The 12,987-nt window shown below is 51.8% G+C and overlaps 1 protein-coding gene across 2 annotated transcripts in view; it reads left to right on the top strand.

Moving 5' to 3' along the window:
* Nucleotides 1-12,192, top strand: part of RANBP10 (RAN binding protein 10) — an 82,997-nt gene extending 70,805 nt beyond the window's left edge. The window contains exons 8-14 of one of the 2 annotated variants that reach the window (XM_054169913.1): nt 2,479-2,587; nt 3,476-3,624; nt 6,334-6,529; nt 8,548-8,672; nt 9,530-9,672; nt 10,120-10,231; nt 11,523-12,192. In XM_054169913.1, the coding sequence (XP_054025888.1) occupies nt 2,479-2,587; nt 3,476-3,624; nt 6,334-6,529; nt 8,548-8,672; nt 9,530-9,672; nt 10,120-10,231; nt 11,523-11,653 (965 nt within the window). In that variant the 3' untranslated portion in view covers nt 11,654-12,192. Of the gene's footprint in view, nt 1-2,478; nt 2,588-3,475; nt 3,625-6,333; nt 6,530-8,547; nt 8,673-9,526; nt 9,673-10,119; nt 10,232-11,522 lie in introns of both variants that reach the window. The other variant, XM_054169911.1, reaches the window with a different exon arrangement.
* Nucleotides 12,193-12,987: the final 795 nt, after the last annotated feature.

Below are 12,987 nucleotides of genomic sequence, written 5' to 3'. Positions count from 1 at the left end.
GCTTTGTTGCCCTTCTCTGGACCTGTCCAGCACTTCAGTGTCTTATCTTGAGGCTGTTTCCTGTCACCTGTTGCACATGAGAAGAGACCAACCCCCACCTCACTCCAATCTCCTTTCAGGGACTTGTAGAGGGTGATGAGCTGTCTCCTCAGCCTCGTCTTCTAAAGTCTAAACAACCCCAGGTCTCTCAGCTGTTCCTCAGCAGATTTGTGTTCAAAGACCTTCCCCAGCTTCATTGCCCTTCTCTGGACCTGCTCCACCTCCTTCTTGTGGTGAAGTGCCCAAAATTAAACCCAGTGTTTGAGGTGTGGCCTCAGCAGTGACAGGCAGAAGGGGATAATCCCAGCCCTAGACCTGCTGTCCTGAGCAGCTGGGAGCCCAGCCCAGTGATCCTCATTGGCCATCCCCGGTCACAGTCTGCAGTGGCTCACCTTGGCTCCCACCTCTTCATGCCACAGCTGACAGCTCAAGCTTCATCAGGCAAGGTTCAGGTTGGAGATTAGGAACAATTTCTTTGCTGCAAGAGTGGTCAAGGATTGGCACAGACTGCCCAGGGAGGTGCTGGAGTCCCCATCCCTTGAGGTGTTACAGAACCATGTGGCCATGGCACCTGGGGTCATGGTTTGGTAGCCATGGTGGGGTCGGGTTGCTGGTTGGACTGGATGATTTTAAAGGGATTTTCCAACCCAACCCATTCTGTGATTCTATTATTGTAGGTTGTATCAGGAGAGGTTCAGGTTGGACATCCGGAAAAATGTTTCCCCAGCAAAAGTTTCAGGCACTGTCCCAGGCTGCCCAGGGAGGTGGTGCAGTCCTCATTCCTGGAGGGGTTTGAAAGCTGCCTGGATGTGGTGCTGAAGGAGATGGCTCAGTGGTGCTGGCTCAGCAGCAGTGGTGGCAGTGTGAGCTCTGGGGGAGTGGTTGGGCTTGGTGATCTCCAGGTGTGGTGGTTAATGCCCATTCTGAAAAGAAACAAAGCAGGGGGCAGGGCTTGCAGGTGCTTTGCCCTCCCTGCAGGGCGTTTTCCCCCTGGGAAACTGAGTCTGTTCCACTCCCCCCTCCCTGCCCAGCTAGAGTATAAAAAGCAGGGCATTGCAGTCATTAGGCCTGCTTTTGGCTCCTGCCTCTCCTGGATCAGAGCTACTGTGGCTGCCCTTCTGCTCCTCTGCCATGTGGTTGGGCCTGATCCTTCTCCCTGCTGCTTCTGTGCCTCTTCAGAGAGAGACTGGGTTTGTATTCTTCCTCTTTGTCCCACTCCCATCCATCCTTGTTCCTTGCCCTTGTGAACCTTACCTGTTATTGATATATATATTTTTTTTTTAAAATGTGTTTTGTTTAAAGACAGCTCTTTACTTCTCTACTTCCAAGCCGACTCCTAATTATTGCTTGGTGGATTTGCTCCTTCCCTTTCCTTTTTTTCCCCTCTCTGCTGGGAGGGAGGAGGGGGGAACAGGGGAAAGATTCTCAGCCTTGCCCCCATCTGAGCTCTTAACTCCCAGTTAAGGCTCAAACCACCACACCAGGGTCTCTTCCAAACTCAACAGCTCTGTGGTTCTATTCTTTGACTCATGAAAGTCACAGGCTGTTGTTACCTGAGCCCCTGCTTGCAAAGCACCCACCGGTGATTCTGAAGCTTCTCTCTGGTGAGGAGCCCTGGAGAAGCAAGAAGGGAGGAGCAAGGTGTTCCTGGGTTCAAGTGCATTTAGTGGCTAGTGTGAGTACACTGAGAAGAAAAATCAAATGTGAACCTGTGTAGGTCAGCAGCTTCTCTGGGTGTTCTGGGACCAGATCCCAAGTCTCTTGCACTTCTATCTTATGACCCGCTGAAGGAACCTGTGTGGTACATGAACACCCAGGATGATAGCTTCTGCTTTGTACCTAAAATTACACCCCACCTTGCGCTGTTTCTAGCTTGTTTTTGGAGGTGGCTGACTGCTGCCACATCTGCACTGCAGCTCAGGTTACTTCTCTGGGAATACATTGAGGTGGCACTCACAGAAAGCCAGCTTCTGGTATGATTGCTTCTGCCTCAAAGTAGTTTAATCTATGTTTGAATCCCCCAGGCCTTTTGACTCTGCTTATCTGATGCCCAGCTTCTAAGTGTGAACCAGCCAGAGGATGCAATGTGTGGCTGACCTAGGGATTTCCCCTCTGCAGTTGTCATTTCCTCAACAGCCTCCTTGCTCCCATTCAGCTGTCCCATCCTGCTTTCTTTTCCACTGCTGCACCCCACCCTGGCACACCCACTTCATCCTTCAGACCTTTCTACTTTTGGTGTTTTTGAGCTCCTAAGAGACTTCCCCTCATGTTTGCAGGCTTTTCTTCACCCTAATTCATAATAAACAGCATTGTGGTCCTCAGTTCTCCCTGGCCTGTGTGCAAGGTGGTGGTGGTAAGCTATGTGATGGATGCGAGACAACGCTGTGGCTGTTCTCTTCGGCCAGGGCTGTGTGTCAGTAGGTCTCTTTTTGCTTTCAGGAATACAGAAGCTAGTATTGGCAGGAAGAGTGGGAGAGGCTATAGAAGCCACCCAGCAGCTCTATCCTGGTCTCCTAGAACATAACCCCAACCTGCTCTTCATGTTAAAGTAAGTATGAACAGCTTTATCCTCCCTAATGCTGACATGTGCAGCTGGAGGAGAAAGAGGCTATTGAGCCATCCAGCCTGGCTGGACACCTTGGTCTGCATTCAAACCCCTGAGATCCCTTTAGGAGCAAAGGGGACAGGCTCAGTGCTTGGGACAGTGCTCATAGCAATGCAGACACAGCCCTTTAGTTGCTGCTCAGCCCCCTTATAGCTTTGCCTCATGAGGTCAGGCAGAGCTGGGTGAAATTTTAGCTCTGCTGCCTTCCAGAATCTCCCTCACAGGTGGCCTTGGTGTGTCTGGTGGAGATCTGGCACTGCCAAGAGTCTGTGGCAGTTGCTGCAGAGGGTCCTAGAGAGGCAGGTGTATAGAAAAAGGTGTCTGAGGTAGAAACCAAGGGGAAAAAGCTTTTGTATCCCAGTTCTCCCAGCTGTACAGCCTCCTGAGAGAAGGACAGTTCCCAGTGCAGCTAGCTGAGGGGCTGTCCTCACTGTCACTGTGGGGACTGTCTTTACTACCCTTCTCTATGTGCCATTGGCCACCAGTATTTCCAGGTTGATGGGACAGAGGGAGTACTATCATATTGGCAGACTTAGGGTCTTCTCCCTGAAATAACCCACCCCAAGTTAGTTCCCTGGTAGCACAGTGGAAATAAACTTGTTTTTTGGGAACGTCTCAACATTCCTTGGCACCCTAGTTGCAGTTTCTGAATTCCTTCCTCCCACAGCATCAGCAGAGCATGCACTCTGATAGGTACCAGGAGGATGAGCTGTGGTTTTGTAACTCCTCTGTAGTTTCCAGGACCTCTCCACACAGCAGCTCAGGCCCCCTGGGTGTAGAACACCGTGACTGTCATGCCTCCTTTTCTCCCTCTTGCCTCCCCTGACCCAGGTGCCGGCAATTCGTGGAGATGGTGAATGGCACAGACAGTGAAGTTCGTTGCTTCAGTGCCCGCAGCCCCAGATCCCAGGACAGTTACCCTGGGTCCCCCAGCTTAAGCCCTAGGCATGGATCAAGCAACTCCCACGTTCATGGTGCAGGTAAGTGTGCAGCCTGCCTGCTGGGCAGAGGCGGGGCCTGGCTTTGTACCACACTGCCTGCTACGTTCTCTGCTTTGTTATGGCATCACAAAGTCAGAGACTTGTCTGGCTTGGAACAGTGCTTTTAGCTCATCCAGTCCAGCCATTCTCTAACCCTGCCACGGCCCTTAGCACCACATCTCTGTGTCATCCATATACTTGCAGGGATGGAATTCAACCTCCTCCCTGGGCAGCCTGTTCCCGTGTTCGAGAAACCTTTCAGTGAAGAAGTTTCTTCTGATGTCCAACCTTAGACCTTCCCTGGGGCAACTTGAAGCCATTTCCTTTCATTCTGTCACTTGTTCCTTGGGAGAAAGGACCAACCCCTACCTGGCTCAAGCCTCCTTTCAGGAAGTTGTAGAGAGCAATGAAGTCTCACCTTGGCCTCATCTCCAGGTTCCTCAGCCAGGTCTCTCAGCCTGTGGAAAGCAATGAGGTCTCCCCTAAGCCTCTTCACCAGGCTGAACACCCCCAGGTTCCTCAGCTGCTCCTCCCCAGCCCTGTTCTTCAGACCCTTCCTCATCTTTGTTGCCCTTCTCTGGACCTGCTCTGGCACCTCAGTGTCCTTCTTGGAGTGAGGGGTCCAAAACTGACCCCAGTACTCAAGGTGAGGTCTCACCACTGCTGAGAACAAGAGGACAATCCCTGCCCTGCTCCTGCTGGCCACACTAATTGCTGATCCAGGCCAGGATGCTGGTGGTCTTGGCCTCCTGAACACAGGAGGATCACTTTAGGGTGATCCTGGGGTGTCTCTCTGCTGTTGCAGAATTGAGTTTGCTTTAGCTATTTTTCACAAACAATTCCCAGCAGAGCAGGTTTTATTCTGAAAAAAATATGGCCTTTGAAGGTGGTCTTCTAGTGCAGCAGAAGATGCACTGTTCTGGCCAAAAGGTGCCTTGCATGAGAGCTTCTCCATCCCCTGTGGACTGCACCTTGTAAACTCTAAACATGTGAGAAGGGAACAGTTCTGTACCTGCGAACCCCATCTCTGGAGCATCAACTCTTTGCAGGTTGGGAAATTACACTTAGGACTTGAAATGGAAAGGCCATGATAAAGCAGGGCCCCCAGCACTGAGTAATTCTTGACTGCAGCTTTGAAGATGGAAGGGGCCAGCAGGTGTGACCTTCAGAGAATCTCAAAAGGGCCTGAGCTGCTTCACTGAGCTGCTCACAGCTATCTCAGTGTGTTTTCTGTTGGTATTCCTGCTGCTGCTTGATCAGTTGGGGACAGGCAAATGTTTAAGAGAAAGGAAGACAGTTACTTGAGCAGCTCCAAGCTGTCACTCACTTTTCCTAGCCAGTATATTTGTTTTCCTGTGTTGTGTTGTGAGAAACACTGAGCACGTGGCTCTGACTGGACCAAGGGAGGCCGTCAGTCCATGAAAGCTCTTGGCTGTGCCTGTTTGCAGCCTGGATGTTCAAATGAGCCCTGCAGCAGGCAGCTGCAGATGTGGAGAGAGCCATGGACTAGGGGGAGTCCAGTGGGTGCTCACCTGAGCAGGAGCAGAAACTTGTTTGGTGTGAAGGTGATGGAGGCCTGGGGCAGGCTGCCCAGAGAGGTTGTGGAGTCTCATTGTGTGGAGAGCTTCCAACAACCCCTGGCCATTGTGCTCCTGGGCAAGCTGCTGTGGGTGCCCTGCTGGAGCAGGGGGTAGGACTGGGTGAGCTCCAGAGGTCCCTTCCAACCCTCACTCTGTCTGGATTCTGTGCTGTGCCTGTCTCCATACATGTGACATCACCTCCCACAGTCGTCTTTGTCAGGCCTTGTGTTCCCCACAGTGAAGATCTCACAAGGACATGCTTGGAGGCTAAAGCAGGACTGTTGGGCATGCACCATCACTGTGACTGAGATGTGCAGTGATCTGTTGCTGTCACTGAGATCCCCTGGCTATAAATCTCATTGAGAGATCAGTTGACAAGTCTGAGCAACCATGCCAGATCACATCATCCAGCCAAGGTCATTGTTGGTTCCCAAGGAAGGGAAGCCCACACTGAGCTTTTCCCACAGTATGATTTAAGTCCCTAATGATTTGCAGTCATTTTGGGTATTAAATTTGGTATTAAATATGAATCCATATCAAACTTGTGGTGATGACCAAAGGTCAGTGCCCTGTGTCAGTGAGTGCCACAGCTGAATGAGTGCTTTTGTGGGTGAGCAGATTAGATCCAAGCCTGACTCTCACTGATGTCTTCCCCTAAACTTGGAAGGTTAGCTTGTGAGTTTGGTGCAATTGTTTGCTGAGTGTTGTGTGACTCAAGCATATCCCTTGTGTAAGACAGGCTGTGGAAGACTGGGCAAGGTCTGCTTGCAGTGAGTTCTCCTTCTGGCCTGGTTTTCACCTGGTCTTTTGTAGTGGTGCTGGACAGAGAGCTTGCAAACGTCTTTTCAAGCCATCCATGCTTCATATTTCAACAGTGATTTCCATACTGGTGTGAGCTGTTTCTGCAAATCTCTTATTTGCAGCCCACTTTCAGGACTTCCTCAAGCTCAGATGTTGCTGGTGAGCAGTGGGGCTCCCTCCAGACTCATTTGTGTTTTCTCTAAACCTCCCTGGATTCAAGAATGATGAATCATAATTTCAGACCCACAGCCCTCTCACTGAGTTACTGACTCCACAGCAGTGCTGCTGTCAGTCTGCTCTCATTTTCCCCTTTCTTCTTGCCTTCCAGGAGCAGATAGTCCAACCTGTAGCAATGGAGTCATGTCCACAAAAAGCAAACAGAGTCACAGTAAATACGCAACACTGAGTTCATCATCTTCATCATCCTCCTCCTCCTCCCCCTCATCTGTGAACTACTCTGAATCCAATTCTACAGATTCTACCAAATCCCAGCAGCACAGCAGTACGAGTAACCAAGAAACCAGGTAATGCCTTTGCAGATGCCTGAGCAGAGTGAGATGGTGGCAATTCTGCTGCTCTTCTGGACAACAGAGGTCACAGGCACAAAGCTGTCCCAGTTCTCTTGCCCTGGCTTGCTTGGAGGCTCATCTTGTCGGGGATATTGTGATGCTCTGGTTTCAGACACCAAGTTGCCCCCTTGAAGTGGGGTCAGCAGAGAAGCTCTCCTCTTGGGCTTGGTTTTGTTACTGTTGCCTCAGCTGGTTGATTTCTGCTGCCCAGCAGCTTGCCTACTGCCAGTGGGTGAAACAACAGCTCAAGTGTTTTCTGAGTTGGTGCATTGCCCCCTGTATAGGGTCAGGGCTGGGCTGGCCAACAGATGAGTGCCAGAGGCTCTCCATGAGCCCCTCTGGTTCTCAAAGGGAAGAGAAAGGAAAGAAGGGAGAGAGACTGATGGGGTGGGAAAGCAACTAACCCAGCTGGGATAGAGAGAAGAATAATGCCATGGGGTAGGGACACAGAGACACAAACCAACATGGAGCCCAACCCTTGATGATGAGGATGGCACCATTGGCACCACTGGTACTGTGGGCAGGCACTGGGCAAGTCCCAGCCTGGACTCGGCAGCAGATGGGAACTGCATTCAGGAGTTGGATTCAGGAGCACAGGGATAAGGATGGGGATGGAAGGCAGAAGGCACAGAGTCCTTCTGGGACACCAGCCAGAGAAGAAGAGTCTTGACCCTGGGGATCCCTCAGCTTGCTCCTGAAGATGCCATCCCTGGGCTGCAATCCCTTGGTGGGCACTCGAGGGTCACCTGTCCTGTCTGCTCCTCCCCACAGCTGCCACCTCTGCCTTCCTGCCCTCCAAGGTGTGGCACAAGTGCCCTCTATCTGCAGAGGAGCAAGTCCAAGGCAGAGGCTTTCTGCAGCCCAGTCCTTGGCAGTGACTCTCCTGATCAGCTTCTCCTTGCTAGGAGTAGCCCCTGGCTGTGCAAAGCTGCCCTGAGCTGCAGAAAGGGCCTGAGTGAGCAGAGCCTAGCTGGGAAGAGAGAGCAGAAGGGGTTCTGCTCTAGGTCAAATCAAGACACTCACTTGAGTGAGTGGGTTACCTCTCTCTGTTGGCCAGTTCCTTCCTGATCAGCAGCACTTCATTTCCCATTTGTGACCGCAAGTCAGACCTTTGGGAAGGCTTCCTTCTCTTGGAGGCTATGGGCAGGCTGGGTGAGGGGGTTGATACTGCTGTATTTACTGGAGTGTGGAGCATATTGAGCCGGGCTGAGCAGGGAGCTTCCCTTGGACTCCCTCTCCAGGGCTGTGCTGCAGGGCTGTCTGAGGCTCTGCTGGAGCAAAGAGATTAGCAGAATCTCTTTTTGCTAACTGCAGCTGCTGTTCTTTCTCTTAAGTACTGATTTGTAGTCTCTGTCATGTCCCCTTGAGAGCCCTATGGCATGGAGTGAGGAACACTGGTCCAGCCCCAGTTTGCCAGTTGGATGGTGCTGGATTTATGATTCATTTTTGAAATGTAGAGCCCCAGTCCCAGCAAGTTTTTCTTGTCACCTCAGTTAATCATCAACAGTCTCACTCAGACCGCTGTGTTGGACATTCAACCCTGGAGTCCTTATGTTCTGCATGGCACTTTTTCAAGGGCTGGTGGCTTCCCACAGCCAAAATCTCCCTCCTCTTCAGTGTGTTGCTCTGGTATCTGGTTGCTGCTCGCTGACCCAGAGATGCCTGCTTCCTAAAGGGCAACTGAGAAGCACCCTGCACCTGTAGCTATGGCAGGCACCTTCAGAAGTTTCAGGAGTTGCCTTCAGAAGCCTGCAACAATTTATTTTTTTTTAACCTTGAATTAGACCATCTGGCTCCCTGCAGTCCAGCTGGCACCTTTCTTGTTCTGCTGGCCATTTCTGGGCACCATTTGGCATCTGAGCTCTTTGTTGGACTTGGTGATCTTTGAGGTCTCTTCCAACTTTGGTGATTCTGTGTGTGATTCTGTGATTTCTAATTTCAGCATCTGACCTTTCTTGCCTCTTTTCACTCAGTGACAGTGAGATGGAAATGGAGGCTGAGCATTACCCCAATGGAGTCCTGGAAAATTCATCCACCAGGATAATGAATGGCACCTACAAACATGAAGAGATCCTGCAGACAGATGAATCCAGCATGGGTAGGGCCTCAGAGGCAAGAGGGGTAAAGAAATAAAGATGGTATTGAAAGTTAAAGTAGTGATTGGATTGCTGAGGAACAAGCCTGTGCTCTGGGTTTGCTTCTCCACCCCAGTGAGTGAAGCTCTCAGGATGCCTGTTCTGCAGGGAAGACCTGTCTGTCCTGAAACTAAAACCAGGTCTGGCTTTCGGTAGTCTCACAGCAGTGCCGGAGATGTTGTAGAGTAGGAAAGGCAAAAGGAGGCAAAGGTTTGTTCATGAATTCCAGCTCAGAGCAGTCCTGGTGCTTCTGCCAGCTGAGGAGCTGAAGGGAGCTGTGGAAGGTTGTCTGGTGCTCAGCCACGACATGTCCTCAGCACAGTGTGGTCAGCTACAGCCATCTTGTTTGTAGGTGCTTCAGCCAGGAGGGAGAGGAGGAAATTCTCTGCCCTGCCTCTGGAACTGGGGGTTCTGCCAGTTCTGATGGGTCTTGTGGCCATCCAATACTGGCAAGTTGGTGCTGTTGGCATCTCTGACCACAGGTTTTCTGAGTCTAGGGTTGTTAGGGCAGGGGTTTCCCTGCTGTATACTGTATCACATGTATGAAAGGGTAATACAGCCAGAGTGCCAAGCTTCTATGGCTTTCTGATTTATAGGTAGTCCTCATCCATTAAACAAACAGAGCTCAAGGTTTCCTGTGTCTGACAGACACTGTCAAAAAATCACTCCTGGCTGCTGTAGTGCAAGGATCCCAATGCTTCCACTGGTATCAACCTCTAGAGCAGGGAACAGCTCTGTGCTCCGAAAGGGGAAAGCACCTCTGGGTAGTGGTGGGGAACAGGAGACCATTGTTACTTCTCCACTGCCTTTCCTTTAGAAGACAGCTGCCCCCAGAGGCAGCTCTGTGGAGGGAACCATGCTGCCACGGAGAGGATGATCCAGTTTGGCCGGGAGCTGCAGATGCTGAGCGAGCAGCTGTGCAGAGAGTATGGGAAAAACACAGTGCATAAAAAGATGCTTCAGGTAAGCCTGGGCCTTGTGCTGCATCACAGATGTTCTCAGGGCCAGGTTGGGGGTTCTCTTGCAGAGCTCTGGGTGGTCCCCACTTCTACACCCAGTGAGGAAGAGGGGCCCTGCATGGGGATCAGAGGTCAAAACTCTGTGAACGTGGAGCATCTAGACCCAAGTCTTGGCGCAGGAGAAAAGAAACACAGCTCCTGCCTGCCTTTGCTCTTCTTCTCTCCAGGTGACACTCTACCTGCCATCCCACGTAGCTTCCCCTGCCAGGCAGGTGGAGGGGCACCCTATTTATTCCACCCTTGATAGGCCAGCGTGGTCCCTTGCTGCCAAGAAGAAAGGGCCATTTCTTTCAGGCAGTTGTCACTGTGGCGATGGCTGCTGGAGGCAGTGGTTTGCCTGTGCGCCTGCAGCCTCCTTGCCCTGACTGTGCCTTTCTGCTCTCTCTCACAGGACGCCTTTAGCTTGTTAGCTTACTCAGACCCCTGGAATTGCCCTGTCGGTCAGCAGCTGGACCCCATCCAGAGGGAACCCGTGTGTGCTGCTCTTAATAGTGCTATTCTGGGTAAGGTCTGCCTTTGCTTGCTGCACATCCCTCCTCTCAAGGGCTGTCCTGTGGTGGCTGAGCCTGTGCGTGTTAGGAATTCTGGGGGTTAGCCTTTGCCTCTTCCACTGTTCCCGGGGACTGACAAGACAGAGGTGCCTGGCTTCCTGCTCTCTAGTGTTGGATTAATGGTCAAACCCTGCTGATCTTTACCTTCCTGTGCTGAGGACCCCACTATGTGCAGAGGTCTGGTTATAGGTTGGTTTTCTTCAGCTAGCAAGACAGCTCCCCTTTTTCTGATGTGCTTTGCTCTTTGTGTCAGTGGGATGGGTGATGGTTGGATCCAGGTATGTGCAGTCTCTTGCCACCTCTGTATACTCAGAGCTGAATGTTTATACCTGCTCTTCCCTGCTCCCTAGACAAGAATGTTCCTCCGCTCAATAGTTTGTTGTCTGCTCTCTTATCATGAGCCCGGCGTAGCAAATGTAGTGGGGTTTCCCTGAGGGGAGTCTTGTACTTGTGATCAACGACTTACCATGTCCTTGTTGACCCTCCTGGCATCTTCAGCTACTGAAAATCCCATGGTGGAGAAATGGGTAAAGGGACAATGAGATCATGACCTGCCACCAGCCTGCAAGAAAGGGATTGAGTTAATTCTGGGCAGACCCTGCACATGCTGTGTCATTGCCCTGGTGACTTCCCAGGACATTTCTCAGCTGGGGTTAGCTCAGTCTATCCACAGCTGGGCAAACACTGTGCACTGGGCAGCTTCTCTGTTTTGGAAACCCGTGCCTGACTCCCATGCACAGTACAGCTCACCATGCCCACTGGGTCTGGACACCTCACACTGGGCACACCAGAGGAGATGCAGAGAAGGTACAGCTTGATGGACAAACCCTGAGGGCTCCTGTTCTGGCTGAGTACAAGAACAGAAATGAAAATGGTGTGGGAAGGAGAGTCCCTTCCTCTGACAGTCAGGATGGGCAGGTGTCCAATGGGGTGGCTCAGTTCAGGCCACTGTTTATCCAGAGATTGAGGTGCGTGGACAAGTTGCTGAGGACTGGCTCCAGGAGAATGTGAAAGATGGTGCCTGGATGTGCTTGTCCACCTGCAGTCCCCCATGGGGTGTGTTGTAGCTGGTGATGTGTGTGTGTGGAGGAGCAGTGGTGGCAGAGCCACGGATAACTCAGGAGCCAACAGCTTCTGCCTGGGCTTGCTGCCCAGGAGGGATGGAGAGGGAGTTGAGCACAGGTGAGCCAGTGCACAGCTAGGGCACCTCTTCTAAACAAGTTTCTGTTTTTTGCCCCCACAGAATCTCAGAACCTGCCAAAGCAGCCCCCGCTGATGCTTGCCCTGGGCCAGGCCTCGGAGTGCTTGCGGCTGATGGCTCATGTGGGGCTGGGGTCCTGCTCCTTCGCCAGGGTGGATGACTACTTGCACTAGGTGCCAGGGGAGCTGGCACTGCCCTTCGCCCCTGCTGCTGCCCTGCGCCATCACCTCCTTCCTAGCCTGACCTCCCTGCCACCAGCACCCCTGCAGCACATACGCACACTGCCCTGGGAAGGATGGAGTCCCTTGGGCATGGCCGTACCCGGCCCCAGCGGTCCTGGCAGATCTCGCTCTGCCCTGCCGGCTGCTGCCACCATGGCCCTGGCCCCTGCGCTGCTCACTCTCACGCAGCGCGTTCCAACCTAGGGACTGCTTTTTGTTTTGATTTGAGTTGTTTCTCATGGATGCACCAATATTTTACCTGGAGGGTGTTGCTGAGCTGGTTTCTGCCATTGTACTGAGGCAGCTCGTCAAGTTGGTGACAGCTTCTTCTCTCCCCTTCGCCCTCCATCGTGCACATACAGCGGCATCTCCTGTGCTAGTTACCTGAACTCTTCTCACAGTGGCAGTTCAGAGGGATGTTTTTTTATTATTTTATTTGAATCCTGTTTATTAAAAAGGTCTCTTCCACCTCCACAAAGTCATTGATGTATTTATTGCCTGCAGGCTTGGTTCCAGCCACACACATCTTACACCAGGAGAACCTGGTGAGGTAGGTCCTGGTCATGTAAAAGTGAGGAGCTTGGTCCTTGGTGGTGCCTCTTCTAAGAGCACAGGGCTCTCAAAGGCTTGTCTGGGAGAGCAGGAGACTTGATGTTGCCTGCGTCAGCAGCTGCACTGTAGAAGCAGACAAATCCAGCTCTGCAGCAGTGAGAGGGACAGGGCTGATGGCTATGAAATATCTTCCACTGCATGGGTAGAAGCAGGTCCTTTTAGTCTGCAAGAGACATCTGTGGGTGCTGTCCTGGTTGTGTTAAATCACATATTCCCCTTTCTGTCCATACAGGAGGACTCTGTAACTGAGACTCCAAAATAAGGTCTTTGCTGGCCCCTCCACATGAGCACTTCTGAAGCTTGGAAGTGTCTGCAGAACACTGGTGGGAACTGCTTGCCCTTGCAGGTGGCACATGCCAAGAACAAGTTGTGGGTTAGGGTCAGTACTGGCTTTGTAAGGTCTGAGATGGTCAGAAGGGAGCAGAAATGTTCCTTTAAGGATTACTGAGAAAATTATTCTAGTTTCAGACTCAAAAGCAACCAGGAAGGATCTGTGGGTGAATAACCTCCAAGTAAGATGGACTCGTGTCCTTGCTGTGGTGTGTAGCAGGCCTGGAGTGAACCCCCAGCTTCTGGCATTCAAACCATCAGCCCAGGAGTGTTTCTGAGCGTGTCCTGATAACCAGTGAGGCTCAGAAGCTACTGCTCTGCATTTTCTAGTGTGCTCTTTGGAG

The sequence above is a fragment of the Dryobates pubescens genome, chromosome 19 (assembly GCF_014839835.1).
Source record: "Dryobates pubescens isolate bDryPub1 chromosome 19, bDryPub1.pri, whole genome shotgun sequence".
NCBI lineage: Eukaryota > Metazoa > Chordata > Aves > Piciformes > Picidae > Dryobates > Dryobates pubescens.
The sequence above is the reverse complement of the archived record's forward strand: the minus strand, read 5'-3'. Positions and strand labels throughout refer to the sequence as shown.